This window comes from Budorcas taxicolor, chromosome 5 (genome assembly GCF_023091745.1).
Source record: "Budorcas taxicolor isolate Tak-1 chromosome 5, Takin1.1, whole genome shotgun sequence".
Taxonomy (NCBI): domain Eukaryota; kingdom Metazoa; phylum Chordata; class Mammalia; order Artiodactyla; family Bovidae; genus Budorcas; species Budorcas taxicolor.
Genome location: NC_068914.1, coordinates 109,478,821 through 109,495,097, shown reverse-complemented (window position 1 = coordinate 109,495,097; position 16,277 = coordinate 109,478,821). Strand labels below are relative to the sequence as shown.

The 16,277-nt window shown below is 47.9% G+C and overlaps 1 protein-coding gene and 1 non-coding gene across 2 annotated transcripts in view; one reads left to right on the top strand and one right to left on the bottom strand.

The window, feature by feature from the left end:
- Positions 1–857: 857 nt before the first annotated feature.
- Positions 858–16,277, top strand: part of GNPTAB (N-acetylglucosamine-1-phosphate transferase subunits alpha and beta) — an 83,397-nt gene continuing 67,977 nt past the window's right edge. Inside the window, exon 1 of the mRNA XM_052640730.1 lies at positions 858–974. Within this exon, the coding sequence (XP_052496690.1) occupies positions 858–974 (117 nt within the window). The remainder of the gene's footprint in view (positions 975–16,277) is intronic.
- TRNAE-UUC (transfer RNA glutamic acid (anticodon UUC)) lies at positions 8,527–8,599 on the bottom strand. The gene has a single exon. It is a non-coding gene; the product is annotated as a tRNA-Glu (tRNA).

Below are 16,277 nucleotides of genomic sequence, written 5' to 3'. Positions count from 1 at the left end.
CTTTGGCCACCTCATGTGAAGAGGTGACTCATTGGAAAAGACCCTGATGCTGGGAAAGATTGAGGGCAGGAGGAGAAGGGGACGACAGAGAATGAGATGGTTGGATGGCATCACCAACTCGATGGACATGGGTTTGGGTGGACTCCGGGAGTTGGTGATGGACAGGGAGGCCTGGCGTGCTGTGGTTCATGGGGTCACAGAGTCGGACACAACTGAGCGACTGAACTGAACTAAGTCCTCCAAATTCCTCTTTCAACAATATGGTTAGATAGCGGGAGGGGAAAAGAGATCTATAACAGCGTCTCCTCCTAGCGTTGTGAAAAACCATGATTTGCCAATCATTGTAAATGCAGGAAGGGTTTTGTGCATAAAAACACTGGTGCCAGTGCAGCACTGTCTGGGGCACGGCCTCCTTACAGAGGCCTGTCCTGTCCAGTCACCGGCACAACTCAGTTTCAAGGATCCCTGCCAGGCCAGAAGAGCGCACCGCGCACGCGCAGTCACGGGCGCTCGCGCTTGTCCTCCGCCCCTCCGCCCTCCAGGTGGCGCTGCCGGCCCGTTCGCCGCCGCCGCCGTCGCCGTCTCTAGCCCTGCTAGACTGGGGCGGCGCCGGCTGCCTTGGGGGCCGCGCGACCGCCTTCGCCGCTAGGAGGGCGTGGGTTCCTGGCTCCCGGAAGCGGCGGCCGCGGCGTGGAGCCGAGCGGGCGTCGGTCCCCGGAGCGGCAATGCGCGGCGGCCGGAGGCTGTGACCTGAGCGCGGCGGCCCTCCGGGGGCCGCGGAATGGCGGCTCTTTGAGGCGGCAGCGGCGGCGTCTCCGACTCCCCGGGCGCGGCGCGGCGTGGCGGCGGCCGGGGTGATGCTGCTCAAGCTCTTGCAGAGACAGACCTATACCTGCCTGTCCCACAGGTATGGGCTCTACGTCTGTTTCGTGGGCGTCGTTGTCACCATCGTCTCCGCCTTCCAGTTCGGAGAGGTGAGTAGCGGTGCGGGAGCCCTTGCCAGGGCTCCCTGGACTGGCAAGACCGCGCGGTGTCCCGGCCCCGGCGCGCTGCACTCTTGCCTCCCCATCCTCCTTACAGACAGAGATGAGCCCAGCGCCTGCCCTTCCCTCGGGGGCGCCGCCAACTCAGACAGCTCCTCTCCGGGCTGCGGCTTCAGCATTTGGGGTCCAGATCTCGCCTCCCGACGGCTTGGGAGATCCGCGCTCCTTCTGCGGAATCCTTTTCCCTCCAGGTGCCTTCAGCAGGGTCCCCGAGTCATTTGACTTTCTCCCTAAGGCCTTGTTCTGCACGCAGCCCCCCTCCCGGGACCCAGAGTTCCTAAATTTCACCGAATTCTCAGTCCTTGCCCCTCCTGCGGCTTCCTCCTCTAGTGTCTCCCTGATAACCTTTTCCCTTTACAGAGGCGCTTTATATTCTTAATCCCGTTTCTTCCCGGATGTCAAGACTTTGTCCAAGAGGGGTGTTTTCTTGGCCCGTGAGTTTGCTATGGGCAGAGTGTACTGGCCCCATATTTAAAGGACTTACATGTGAAAGGTTTTTTTTTTTTTTTTCCTTACATTTTTGCTCTCTTATTAGAGGCTGTACTGGTAGGTGTACATACAGTGGTGTGGGAGCGCCCCTGACAGCTCCTGCTCTTCTGTATAATGAGATAGCTGAGGCTAGGGCCCCTTCATGTGACCGTGACGCCCTTAACCATCTTGGACTCCAGCACCCGATCTCTTGGGAACCAGCACAAGCCTTCAGGTCATGGGATATGCTAATAACTTAGATTCCGGATCACACTAGCCCAGCCTTTCCTAATCTGCTCATAGTTGATAATGCTTAGAGTAACTCAGGATGACTGTAAACCCCAGAGGGTCCAAGCAACAGGTTTGGCAGATGGAAACACCCAGGTTTAATAGCTTTTGTGCCCCTCTGGATATGGACTTTAAACATTTTCTTGAGTGAAACAGCCCTTTGGTTGAGGTTGCATAGTTATTTCACAAGTGACCATCCAATATGGTATTTTTCGTTGTAAACAAATGTGTAGGAGACTAGGAGTAGGTGAGAACTGAAAGTGTACCTGGATGTGATTTTAGAGAACACCTCATTTTAAAATGTGGCCGTAGCAACTGGAAGAAAGTTGTGTTTTCAGGTTGTTATAAATCCATCTCTTTGTTTTAATATGTATATGTATTTTTGGGGGTGAGTGGGTGGGTAAGAGGTTGCAAAACGTTATAAAATGAACAGAGTGCTGTTCAGAAATCCCACATTATACGTTTGCTGTGTACACAGAATATATATACATTTCCAGCATGAAGTCTGGACTCATGATGGATTCTGGGCTCCATAAGAGAGGGTGCTGTCTTTAACCACTGTGACCAGGCGCTGTGTCAGGTGATGCCAGAGTATACAGTCTAAATATTTGTCTGATGAATGAATAAATTGTATGGGACAGTTTGCAGGTTTCCAGTTTTAGTAGTTCTTGGTCTAGGGGCTGATGAAAATAAGTCTTATTAAGTAAGGGTTGAGAAAGCGACGCAGACCTCTAAGTGTGAAATATGTACTTAATATTATACCACCTGCTGTTCCTGTTTTGTTTCATGTATTACACTTTAATACAGTGATGATATGTGTACCTGGTTATGTCCTATTGCTGATAGAAGACTTGTAAGGCGAGTGCAGAGAAAAAGAGAGTGAGTCGGGCAGTCAGGCAAGAAAAGGACATTTATTAGCAGGAAAAGAGAGGGTGACTGGCTCTTAAGGAGAACCAGCATTCTCCCTTTCTGACAGAGTCCTTATACCCCACCAATGAAAAAGTCTCTGAGGGATGGTCACGTAGCCGGAGGTCTGGAATCTGGTGGTCTTGCAGCTTTGAGAAGATAAGCGCCAGTGAGATAACGGGATGCCATTTGGGCAGTTTGGTTAGTCCCACAGATCACTGTGATTTTATCCTTTGTTTGCAAGGTCGACATAAAGAGCCATCTTATCAATGAGACCCCATGTAGGCCCTATCATTCCAGCCTTTTGATTTAGGATAAGGGCTGAAGGTCAGTCATCTGTAACTGCTTCCTGCGGGACAGGGGCTTCCTGGGGGTAAGGTAAGAAAAGGCTGGAATGCGGGTCAAGGGGATTTCTGTGGGGTCGTAGTTCGTGGATAGTTGGTGAAGGGTTGTAAGTGGTCCTGAAGAAATTTTGAAAAAAGACGCATTAAACATGGGCTGAAAGTTAGAATAAGGGTAAGTAGGAGAGGGCCTAGAAAAGGTAGGACCCAGGGCATCCAATTCCGATTGCTTACCCAGTTTTCCCATGAATTACTGAAGTGTTGGCGTATTCTCGAGGCCCTGTTTGTCAGATTTCTTGCTGCTTCCTTTACAATGCCTGATTTATTGGTGGAGAAACAGCAGGCTTCCTCCAAAAATAGGCATAGTGAGTGAAGTCACTCAGTTGTGTCTGACTCTTTGTGACCCCATGGACTATAGCCTACTAGGCTCCTCTGTCCATGGGATTTTCCAGGCATTAGTACTGGAGTGGATTGCCATTTTCTTCTCCAGAGGATCTTCCCGATTCAGGGATCGAACCCAGGTCTCCCACATTGTAGACAGACGCTTTACCGTCTGAGCCTCCAGGGAAGTCCAAAAATAGGCACAGGCCTCGTTTTTCTGCTGTGAGGAGGTCTAATCCTCTTCTGTTTTGGAGGACCATGGCTACCAGGGAATCTAGCTGGTTCTGGATAGTGATAAGGCTGTTAGCTATTTCTTCTAGGCTGTCAGTGAGGTCTTTAGAAAGGTTTTGATAGTAATTAAAAGAGGTTGTGTGTCCTGTGGTCCCTGTCCCAATCCCAGTGGCTATTCCTAAACCAGTTAATAGAGGAATGAGTTGAATTGCCCGTCTGGGTCAGTTATGAGTTAGTGGGATAGGAAGGGTCTGATTGTTAGGAGCAATAGAAATATCTGGGGCCAGATATACCAGGGTGCATGTTCCTATCCAGTTAGTGGGAAGACATAAGTAGTGGTTCGACATAAGAAAAATATCCCAGGAGTAAGAAGACAACAGCTGAAATCAATAGCAAAAAGGAGTCTTTCTGGGAAATTGTTAGTAGTCTCCGAAACTGACAGTGAACTCACCAGTGTAGCCCCTACAAGAGGAGTATTTACACCAGATGCAGAAGGGAGTCTCCCTGAGAAAGTAAGCAAATGTCTGCAGTTCCTGAGACTTGATAGACAGATCAGCCTGAAGGGAAGGAGAGATGTGAAGTATGATTATAGAGGTGTGGCAGTATAGTTCCTAGTTGGGGGTAAGAATTGTTCATAGAGTTTTGTCTGGAAAAACAGAAAGGAGCCTGTTATAGACGAATGTCAGAAGTGGTGGGTGTTAAGGAGCAGTAACCAGGCTAGATCAGAGGGTGGACTTGAATTTTGAGAGAAGGTCTCTCCCAAGAATAGGAGTAGGGCATTTTTGGAGTATGAGAAAAGAATGGGAAAATGGGTTATCTTGAAGTGTGCAAGGTAGAGGCTCGGTTATTTGTGGTGTAGATATTAAACCATCAACCCCCGTAAAAGAGACCTGAGAGACCTTGGTTTTTCCGGAATAGGCAGGCATAGGAGACTAAGTGGACCCCGTGTCAATGAGAAAGGAGATCGGCTTACCTGCCACTGTTTACAAGTTACCCTGGGCTCCGTAGAGGTGATGAGAGTCGGGGCCTGGGGCCCTTCAGTCTAAAGTGGAGAGTCCGAGAAGGCTGGGCAGAGCTGGGTCAGAGGACTCCTGCTCAGAACCAGGAGGGGATGTCTGGATCCCTGGAGGGGGATTTGGGCAGTCGACCTTCCAATGTCCCTTTATGCCACAGCTGGGACATGGACCTGGAGGGGGCCTTGGCTTTAGGAATGAGCGGGCCCAGTGGCCTTCTTTGCCACATTTGAAGCAGGGCCCAGGTGGCTTCCTTTCTTTGTTGGTTGATGGAGGCTTGGAGCCATATAGGGCAGTGGCTAAAAGGTGATATTTGGCCTGATCTCGTTGGGGCTTCTCTAGCTTTGCCTGTTCTTCCCGATTATTGAACATCTTAAAGGCTAAATTTAAAAGGTCTTGTTGAGGGGTTTGAGGGCCTTCTGCCTTTTTTAGTTTCTTTCAGATATCTGGGGATGACTGGGAGATAAAATGGGTGTTAAGGACAGTGGTGCCCCTTGCTGAAGTGGGGTCTAATTTTGTATATTTTTGTAGCACGTCCATTAACCTGGCTAGAAATTGTGCTGGGTTTTCATCTAGCCCTTGAGTTACTTCCTGGAGCTGATCAAAGGTGATGGCTTTATGCCCTGCCTTTTGAAGGCACACAATGAGGCAAGCAACTGTGTGATTACGGGCTGCTTGTCCAGGTCTCCCTGCCTGACAGTCCCGGTTGGGATCTTCTGGGGGGACAGATGTCACCCCTACAGGCCTAGTGTCACCTGTCCTGTGTATCTCATCAGCATGCCTCTGAGAGGCTTGCCATACTCTTCTGGGAGAGGAGTGGAGGGAAGTATGATGCAAATATCATGCCAGGTTAAGTCATAAGACTGGGTAGGATGCTTGAATTCTTTTAGATAATTATCTGGGCCTAAGGAGAAGGAGCCAAGACACTTTTCAATCTGAGATAGGTTGGTGATCTGAGATAGGTTGGTGAGGGAGAATGGGACGTGAACCCGAACAAAGCTTTCTGCTCCAGCTACTTCCCGTTAAGGGAAGGGGGGGGGGGGGGGTGCGCGGCAAGGGAAGGAGCGGGGTCCTGCGGTGAAGTTTCCTATTTTAAAGTTGTTCAGACTGGGTAGTGGGAGGGGATCTAGGGAGGTCGGGGTAAAGTCTTGGGACCCTCAGGGTAGAGGGTGAGGCTGAGGTCTCCTCAGGCCCAGGCTGGGTAGTGAGGTTGGCAGCTGTGGCTTCAGAAAGAGGGAAGGAGGAGGGGAAGTAAGGTGGAGGTTGTGGAACTGGATCTGGAGCGGCTGCAAGGGGATTGGGAGTGATAGGGGCTGGGCTGTGGTCGGAAGGGTTGAAGGAAGAAAAAGAAAAGTCTGAACAGGGATCGGGAGACATTGTATTAGGACACCAGAGTGGTCTAGGTGTATTTGAGAAGCAGGACAGAATTCACAGAGAGAGGGTCGAGAACGAAGAGCAAAGCAAGACTGAACATAAGGGATTTCTAACCACTTGCCATTGCAGCAGCAGAAGTTACCGAGGTCCCATAGAGTATTACAATCAAGAGTTCCGTTTCTGGCCATTGGGACCTGTTATCAAATCTGTATTCCGGCCAAACAGTGTTAGAATAGTAAATAAGTCTTTTTGGTCTTGTCTCCCCTTGGAAGCCCGAAGCTTTTAGGTTTCGGAGTAGGCATCCTAGAGGAGTAGATTTTGAGGGCTGGGATTGAGAATTTCCCATTGCGGCCGAATAGGGAGGTTAGACAAGGGCAAGAGAAAGCAAGGAGAAAGGTCGGAGAGAAAAGGCGTCCGCCTTCTCAGGACTTTTCTCAGAGAGTAATAATAGTCTGCTTTGAAATGGGCGTCCCCTATTTCAAAGTCAGATGGGGTGCAAGGCCGAGGGCACGAGGGCTGTGGGGATCCTCCAGCCTAGCGCTGGGGCTTGGAAAAGAGGCGAGAGAGAGGATCCAAGGGAATGGGATTTCACTCACCCTTGTAACCAATGGATGAAATGTGGGCCGGTGTGTGTATGTCAGTCCAGCAAGGCAAGTGGAGAGTCTCAGTTTCTCGGCAAGGTCCAAGGGAGGGGACCACCCAGTTGCAGTGGATCTTCCCTCCTGGGTTCCGGCACCAGAATGTAAGGTGAGTGCAGAGAATCAGAGAGCAAGCCGAGCAGTCAGGTAAGAAAAGGAAATTTATTAGCAGGAAAAGAGAGGGTGACTGGCTCTTAAGGACAACCAGTGTTCTCCCTTTCTGACAGAGTCCTTCTTATACCCCACCAATGAAAAAGTCTCTGAAGGGATGGTCACATATCCAGAGGTCTGGAATCTGGTGGTCTTGCAGCTTTGAGAAGATAAGCGCCAGTGAGATAACAGGATGCCATTTGGGCAATTTGGTCAGTCTCACAGATCATCTTTTTTTGACTGTTAGTTCTAAAACGTCTTGTAAGTCTTCATAGAACCGATCAACTTCAGCTTCTTCAGCGTTACTGGTCGGGGCATAGACTTGGATTACCATGATATTGAATGGTTTGCCTTGGAAATGAACAGAGATCATTCTGTCGTTTTTGAGATTGCATCCAAGTACTGCATTTTGGACTCTTGTTGACTATGATGGCTACACCTGAACTGAACTGAACACAGATCATTGTGACTTTATTCTTTGTTTGCAAGGTCGACATAGCTAGCCATCTTATCAATGAGACCCCATATGGGCCCTATCAAGATTATTTTGGCCTGAGTACTTTTAAGTTTTAAATTTTGTGTGTTCCACACCTGGTTATTTATTTACCAAAAGAAAGTCTAGAAATGGCCACAGATCTTAAAGTTTGGAACTCTTAAGCTTGTGTCTATAGTTTCTCAAATAGCCTGTGCTATCCCTTGCATGATCTTCAAAAGGATACTTAACCTTTCCAATCTTCAGCTTCCTCATCTTTAAAAAGTAGGCAGAATTACTTTCTTCATAGAGTTCATGCATGCGTGCTAGGTTGCTTCAGCCGTGTCTGACTGTTTGTGACCCCATGAACTGTAGCCTGCCAGGCTCCTCTGTCCACGGGATTCTCCAGGCATGAAAACTGCCTGGAGTGGGTTCCCATGCCCTCTTCCAGGGATCTTCCTGACCCGAGGATCAAACCCCTGTCTCTTCCTTCTCCTGCATTGGCAGGCAGGTCAGGTTCTTTACCACTAGCGCCACCTGGGAATAGTGAGGATCAAATAAGTCATGTCTGCAAAAGACCTTTCAGTTCCTGGCACATGACAGGCTCTCATTAAGTGGTAGAACTACAGCTGCTGTTTTTATTGTCACCAACTATCTTAGGCCCTTAGTACTTAATTTGAAACAGATCTTTGAAGTAGAATACACTCATAATACAGTTAATGGTGGTGGTGGTTTAGTCTCTCAGTCGTGACTCTGTGACCCCTTGGACTGTAGCCCACCAGGCTCCTCTGTCCATAGGATTTCCCAAGCAAGGGGAGTGGTGTTGGTTACCATTTCCTTCTGCAGGAGATAGTCCCAACCTAGGGATCAAAACCACCTCTCCTGCTTGGCAGATTCTTTACCACTGAGCCACCTAGAAAGCCAGTACAGTTAATATTACCAACTTAATAATGAAACTCCAGTACTCTGGCCACCTCATGCGAAGAGCTGACTCATTGGAAAAGACTCTGATGCTGGGAGGGATTGGGGGCAGGAGGAGAAGGGGACGACAGAGGATGAGATGGCTGGATGGCATCACCGACTCGATGGACATGAGTCCAGTGTTCTTGCCTGGAGAATCCTAGGGACGGGGGACCCTGGTGGGCTGCCGTCTCTGGGGTCGCACAGAGACGGGCACGACTGAAGCGACTCAGCAGCAGCAGGGGGCATGTGGGATCTTAGTTCCCCGGCCAGGGATCAAACCTGTGCCTCCTGCAGCGAAAGTGCAGAGTCTTAACCACTGGACCACCGGGGAAGTCCCTGTGTAGACTTTAACACTTGCTTTTGAAGTAAAAGATGTTATTTCAGGGTCATCATTATTATTTAGTACATTTTATATGCAAATCCACAATCCCATACCTGAAAATTCTGCTGAATTACCTCAGTATCTTTTAGAATGAAACGTGTGAGTATTCACAGTCAGTGAGGAAAATAAAGACTATAAATAACTTCAAGTCAGTTTAGGTCAGGTTTTGCCACCAAATGAGGTCAGGTCAGGTTTTGCTGCCAAATAAAGATCTACAGTGTTGAGAGCTTTTTGGATTTTCAGATTGTGAATCAAGGGTTGTAGATCACCTCTGGGTATGTGAGTATCAGTGTGCATGCATGTGTATGTAATATATCACTTCCTTTACGTGTCTGAGGAAGTGATATACTCCTGAGTATGGAAACAAAGAAGCATCTGAAAATGAACTTCAATGAGCAAGTCAGACAAGTTCAGATAGAATCTGCCCGTGTGGGGCAATAACTTTTCCCTGGCCTCTCTCCTTCTCTTTTGCTCACCTGCCTTCTTATCATTTTGAATTAGTTTGATACTGTTGAGTGAAAAAGAAGACTGAAAACGGGGTCCAACTCCAGTTTCTTATACTGGCTTAGTTTCAAGAAAGAAATTAGTTATGTTTGTATTTGATTAGCTCCCTCATTAAACAGATGCATTTTGATTGTGTTCTTTGCCAAAGGCAAGAAGTAGGTGAAGTTATAGGAACCTGGCCTGAGAACTGGGAGGCAGCCTCTGGCCTGCTTCTAAGCTCCGCCATAAACCGACCCTCAGTGATACTGCTTTGTGTAGATTCCTTTTGGGGGTGGAGAAGACTTTCGTTATTAAAAACGGTTTAAAATTTCTAGACTGGATTTCTGACACCCGCATTTTTTCTTGAATGTTCTGTGAATTTACATTTATTGGATGTTTCACATGGGGAAGCATGAATTATAATGTAATGGAGTTTGTGCTACAGAAAAAATTCCAGTGGCTGCATTGAGCCTTTTTTTTGGCCATGCCACAAGGGTTGCAGGATCTTAGTTCCCTGACCAGGGATTGAATCTGTGCTTGGCAGCGAAACAGAATCCTAACACTGGATGGCCAAGGAATTCCCATACTGAGCCTCTTTAAATGGTATCTTTTGGAGGGGGGGTGTGGTTTGGAAGAGATACATACTCTTGCTGTCAGAGCAGAGACCTTGTCATTTTTCCCTGCTGTATTCTTAGCACCTCAAATGTGCTCGGTTCCCAGTAGGTGCCAAATAAATGCTTGATGGGTGAATGAATGAATTGAGGTGACCTTAACCAACATCTCTTGAAGCTCATTTCCAGTAAAGGTAAGTTTTCTATTCTGATGCAGCTAGTCTGTACTTGCCTGATTCTCAGACATGATTGATCAAGTTGTACCCTACATGGTGGAAGATACTGTCAGATATGAAGAATTTTGTACAGCTCATCCTTGGCCATCTTTGTCAGGTTGAGATGAGGCCATGATACACCTATGAGTAACAATACAAGAGAGCAGGTAATTGAAGGCCTGAGTAGGTACACAACAATGGCTTAGAAAATCAGAGAAGGGGAAGAGAATTAGGGGTCGAAACATTCTAGGGGAAGTTGAGACTGTTACAAGGAGGTGGGAGCCTTTTCTTCTTGAATTATTAGGGGTTTAAAATTGTCACTGGTATTAGGCAGCAGCACTTGGTTGCAAGTGAGAGAATCCCACCTCAGACCTGGGTTAGGAAAAAATTATAAAAAAAAAATTTTTATGATTGAAAAATATAGGGTGAAACTTCTGGCAGGATCAGATCGAGGTGCTCGAATGTTATCATCAGCACTCTTTGTTCCTGCTCTGCAGGGTTTAGTGAGTCTAGTTCTGACAGGCCTTCCCCGTATGGGAGCCAAGGTTGCTGGCAGCAACTCCAGCAGCTAGTCTTCCAATTTAGTAACCTTCCTCATCAGTGCCAGCTAGACCCAGGACGGCCTGCCTAGCCGGGGAATGTGTCCGTTTGTGCCCTTGTTAACCACCTGGATCGTCTCTGGAGCTCCGGTTATAGGTGGGACTGTCAGCTTCAACTAAACCAGGTGAAGTGAGAGGGGCTCCCCAGAGGGAAATTAGAAGGCTGCTGTCAAAAAAGGGCCAGAGCAGCTGATGTCCTAGACTGGCTGAGACAAAGCCCATGCCCTTTCCCTGGCCTTAACATGGACACATTGACCCTGTGAATGTGAGGGCCTTTAGCCCTTGACCTTGTTCTGGAAGATGTGAAAGTGGGTTGTTTCCGTTTTTCATTTTTAATGTCATGTTGTTAAATTACCATGTTTTTCGTTTTTAATATCATGTTGTTATTATCTGTGAAACTTGTATTCTTGGGTGGGCATATTAATGGAGTTTTGTTAAACACAGTGCAAGTGTGCCCTCATAATCTTGTAGTAACGATTCAATATATATTTTTAATGGGCAATAGTTGTATTCAACTTGATTTACTCTTGAGGTCTAAATAGTGTTGACCTTATTAATGAAATTAAGTAGGAAATTAAGAGAGAAAAACTTAACCCAACCTTTTTGCAGCATCTGTCACCCCCTGCATATAGAAATGCTTACTCCCTCTTTCTTCAAGAAGACCACCCCCCTCCACCCCGCCTCACGCCCCGCCTCCCGTTCTCCTCCACTCTCTTTCTCAGGCTTTAATGCTGGGTCCCCCCAGGCTTTGCTCCTTGGCTGCCTTCTCTTGGGCGGGGTTGTCATGTTTCAGACCCCCACCTGATGCTTGAGACTCTGTTACCAAGTTCAGGCTTGCTCTGCTCACCACACGATAGGCCAGTGAATCTGAGAGACAAGCTGTTGAGGCAAGGAATACGACTTAATTTGGAAAGCCGGCCGACTGAGAAGATGGCAGACGCAAAATAACTATCTTGTTGCGGTCTGGTTGCGGGTTCTCTCACGCAGCCGGAGAGAGAGAAGCAATGGGGAACTGAAGTCAAAAGGCAGAATAGAGAGGGAGAGGCAGCGAGGAAGTGAAGTGGAAAGGGTCTTCAGTCTTGCAAAACATCTCAAGGAAGGGCCAGGCTATGGAAAGGGATGTGTTAATCTCTTCTTTTTTTGTGGCCATTCACAGGTGGGTGGGGTCAGATTTATCTCTTTATGAGTTGAACAAAGGCACTTTAACAGCCAGGCCTAGGGGCAGGGTCCTTTGAGACAGGCCTTTATGATTATAATAACAGCAGCAACTAAAAGCAAGTCAAAGAAACACTTTCCAACATGGAGTCAGAGTTGGCTTTTTCTGCAGCAGCTCCATCTCAAGTGCCTTTGCTACCAGGCCTGGCTGCATGCTTCCAGGAAGAACTTGCTCCAAGACCTCAACAAACCTTTCCAGGAATTGACCTCAGTTGGATCATAGAGCCACCCCTAACAGATACCTTGGAAGAAGGAAGAGATTGCTTTTTGACCCATCTGATTCCTCCTGTGAAGTGGGGGCCCATCTCCTGAAGATCTGTGATGAGAAGGTGGAATTCCACTGGGAAAGAATAGTTCTGTGTCGCTGGGGGCTCCTGACTGTGACTGTCGTGTTGGTGAGCACAGCCAGTGGGTATCTTTACCGCCCACTTGCCCTTTGCTGTAGGGTTAGCTCTGCCCCTGCCCCTGGATGAGACCTCTGGTGGGCCTAACTCAGCCTGCTGTTCTCTCACTCTTAAGTAAGAAAAAGTCCTGTGGTTGCTTCAGGTGACAAAACATAGTGTTAGGTCAGCATTAAAAGCCTGCAGTCACATGTCCAGACAGACCTTTGAGCCTGTTGAAGCTTCTTGCCTCCCTGGCCCAGGCCTGCTCCAGGTAGAAAGCCAATGACTGAAGAAGGCAGTTTGGCCATGGTGGGTTGTTTCTCTCTTTCTGTCCAGGAACCTGTTTCTGGGTTAGAGGACTGGGATGAAGGACAGGAAATGAGGGCTGGAAAGCCCTTCCTAAACAGGTGGTGTTGCTTTGGGATTTGCTGGTGTCAAAGCTCATTCTCTTCCAAGTGCTTTCAAAGGTGTACTTTAGAGACCCCACCCTGAGCACGGTCACTTGCTTTTATTCTGCTGAGAGCTAATGTCCTTTTCTTTGGGCTCGTTGCTTGCTCCTTCCTCAGCCCCAGGAGTCTGGCAACACTGTGGCCTTATCTCAGAGTCTGCTGCTTTAGTGGACCGCAGATCTGGTCTAAAGTGACCCTCCGCAGTACTCTCTTGTACACGGCTCATGTCTCTTGCACAAGAGACCTTCATCCTTTGTAAGAGAGGAAAGATACCTTTTTCCTCTCCTTTCCTCAGTTCTCAGTCCTGTAACAAAAGGCAGATCAGCAAGAGAAAGCATACACATTTATTTTAGGTAAGGTTTACATGACACTGCAGCCTTCATAAGGAAATGAAGACTGAAGAAGCAGTTAAACCCGACTGATGTAATGCTAGGTTTGATGAAGAGTAGAGAGTAGCGGCAGTGAAGGCAATGGCACCCCACTCCAGTACTCTCGCCTGGAAAATCCCATGGATGGAGGAGCCTGCTAGGCTGCAGTCTGTGGGGTCACTAAGAGTCGGATACGACCGAGTGACCTCACTTTCACTTTTCAGTTTCATGCATTGGAGAAGGAAATGGCAACCCACTCCAGTGTTCTTGCCTTGAGAATCCCAGGGATGGGGGAGCCTGGTGGGCTGCCGTCTATGGGGTCGCACAGAGTCGGACGTGACTGACGTGACTTAGCAGCAGCAGCAGCAGCAGAGAGTAGTGGGAAGATGCAATTGGACAAAAAAGGGTATGAGCTCTGAGACATGTGGACTGTTACTCAGATTCCTTGCAGCATCCGTCTGTCTTTGGAGATAAGAGTTTCTCCTTCCTGTGTAGAGAGGGTCTCTCTCAAGGAAAGTTTTATGATCTGCTTCAGGGGAAGGTCATAAAATCCTTTTTATCTGCTGTTTCTCAGCTTCCTTCAGCTTGAAGTACTCAGTTAGCCAAGGTGCCATACTTTGAGGTAGCCCTTTCTGATCTCTGAAGGGGTTTCCCTGATAGCTCAGTTGGTAAAGAATCTGCCTGCAATGCGGGAAACCTGGGTTCGATCCCTGGGTTGGGAAGATGCCCTGGAGAAGGGAAAGGCTACCCACTCCAGTATTGTGGCCTGGAGAATTCCATGGACTGTATGGTCTGTGGGGTCGCACTGAGTCGGACACGACTGAGCAGCTTTCACTTTCTGATCTCAGATGTGAGGCAAATGTTGCAGCCACACAGCTGCATGAACTGGAGGTGGCCACCTTTGGTGATCCTAATTGAGCCTATGGGAAAGAGGTTTCTATGCCTGTTCGTTAGATGAGGTGGAGCAGGATTAACAGAATGCCAGCAGCTTCTGAAAGCTGTCCTCTGAACCTTGCTGCCGTGATTTGGATGACTTTTCAACCACCTCCTTAGGAAACTTTAAATCTTGGTCCTGCACATCACTTGGGAATATGGTATCTGGTATTCTGGTGCCTTAGAAGAAACATGTTTAGATGTACAACTTCTTAGTGTGAGTACCAATTGACTGAACTTGCCCAGGAGATGAAACTTATTTGCCGTCTCTGCACTCAGCATTCTGGACTCAAAGATGTTATCTTTTCTTATTTTGGAATCCCTGTGCCCCAGCAAAGCACTTAAATCATTTAGTTAGGAAGATTTCTGTTGTAGCACAGTGCCAGGCCCCTGGGCATAGAGCAATGAACAAAGCCCCCAGGTTCCTGCAGACAAGGAGTTTATATCCTGGTTGTGCAGTAAGACATTAAATGCGATTTATTTACAATTGTGAAAAATGCTAGAAGGGGAGAGTGTTGTGAGAGAGACCCTCAGGAGAACCTACCCTGTAGTGGCTGGGTCAGGAGAGGCTTTCTTGATGTCACTGGAGCTCAGAAGGGTCAGAATTACAGAGGCAGGGGACCGAGGCGAGCAAGTCTGCTCTAGGCCATTGGTTCTCAGCTGGGAGTGATGTTGCTGCCTCACCCTGACCCTCTGAGGCATTTGGCAAAGTCTGGAGGTATTTTGGGTTGTCCTGACCAGGACATTTAGCAAGTAGGGGCTAGAGATGTTGCTAACGCTCTACAATGCACAGGGCAGCCTCCCCCAACCCTCCCCCCACCCCAAGAAGAGATGGTCCAGCCCCAAACATTGGTTGTGCCCCGCCTTGGAAACAGCACAAAGGTCTTGAAGGTAGCGAAGGCCCATGAAGCTGGAGAGCAAGAGGAAGTGTGATCTAGGTTGGTGCAGTGGATGGTGCCCTATTGCCAGCCCGTGGTAGATACCATTCAAGGTTACTTACTGTGCACTGGCATCTAAGGAGTGGAGGCCAGGGATGCTGCCTGGGATCCTGCCCAGCATCCTGTAATGGACAGGACAACCCCCACAGCAAAGAGTTGTCAGGCCCTAAATGTCATAGTGTCGAAGCTGGGAGAGCCTGAGTTAGAGGGAACAAGAATGGCTGCAGGGCAGTCAGTCAGGGGCCTTGGACTAGGCTGGTGGAGGGCAGACAGAGAGGAATGGACAGATTTGAGAGATTTGGGAGGCAGAATCATCTGGCCTTTATGTTTCATTATGTGCCAGACACTCCACTGGTATCTTGGGATACAACTAAGCAAGACAGACAAGTTCATTTGTCCTCCCACACCCTAACTATAGGTACTCGGTGAATATTGGTTGGATGAATATTTACAAGTATTTATTTTTGCTCGCTGATTGTGATGGAGCCTGTGAGGAAAGGTGGTTTAAAAGTGATGCCTCAAGTATACGAGGCATCTTGCATAGGGCCTGGTGCAGGGTGCTCAGTCAATGCTAATTAAATGCCAAGTGCCACATCCTAGCGCGGTTGTTCCCTTGACTACAGTGCTCTCGGTAAGACGGCAGGGGACCTACCTTCTGAGCTGACGTCCAAGGTCACACTGAAGAGTATATTAATCTCTTCTTAGAGACAGAGTAGAGAAGTTCAAGTGATCTCTTTACCCGAGTATGCTTTATAGTGGGTGATATGGAACCAAAGGGGGCAAGTGCCGTATTAGTCTAATACAGCCTGCACTTTACAGTAACAGATGGTATTCTAGTTCCTTATGAAATGTAACAAACAAGTGTAGCTGTGATCGGTTAGGTATGTTCATAATATATCTTTTTAAGTCCTTGCCATCTTTAGATGACTTCAGTCTCGCGATCCACATGCAGTATCTTTAGCAGGTGATTAGTCAGCCTGTGTGTGATTCATACATACACTAAATGAAGCAAGGGAAAAAAATGATCTTTCAGAAATGTTACATCTAAGTCACCCCTGGGCTGGGGGAGGGTGTGATTCTGTGATCAGACAAAACGAATTCTGTGATCGGACTAAAAACTGTGTTGCGCCCTTTAAAATTGCTTCCTAAAATTGTTTCTTCTTTTAGGTTTTAGTTTATCCCCCCTTCATTACCTCTTTCCATTAACTTCATTTCTGTTTCTTGACTAATTCTAAATTGGATAAAGTTTCGTTACCAAATTTTCCTGAGTCCATTCACTCAGCAGAGATCAGTGGAGGTACTCACCCTGGGCTCGGTACTGTACTGCCTAAAGGCACAAAGATGGTTACTTTTATTTTTTGCTGTTGAGGAACTAACTGTCCAGTCAGGCCAAACAAACAAACTTAAGATGCATTGTGATAAATTTAAGTCGA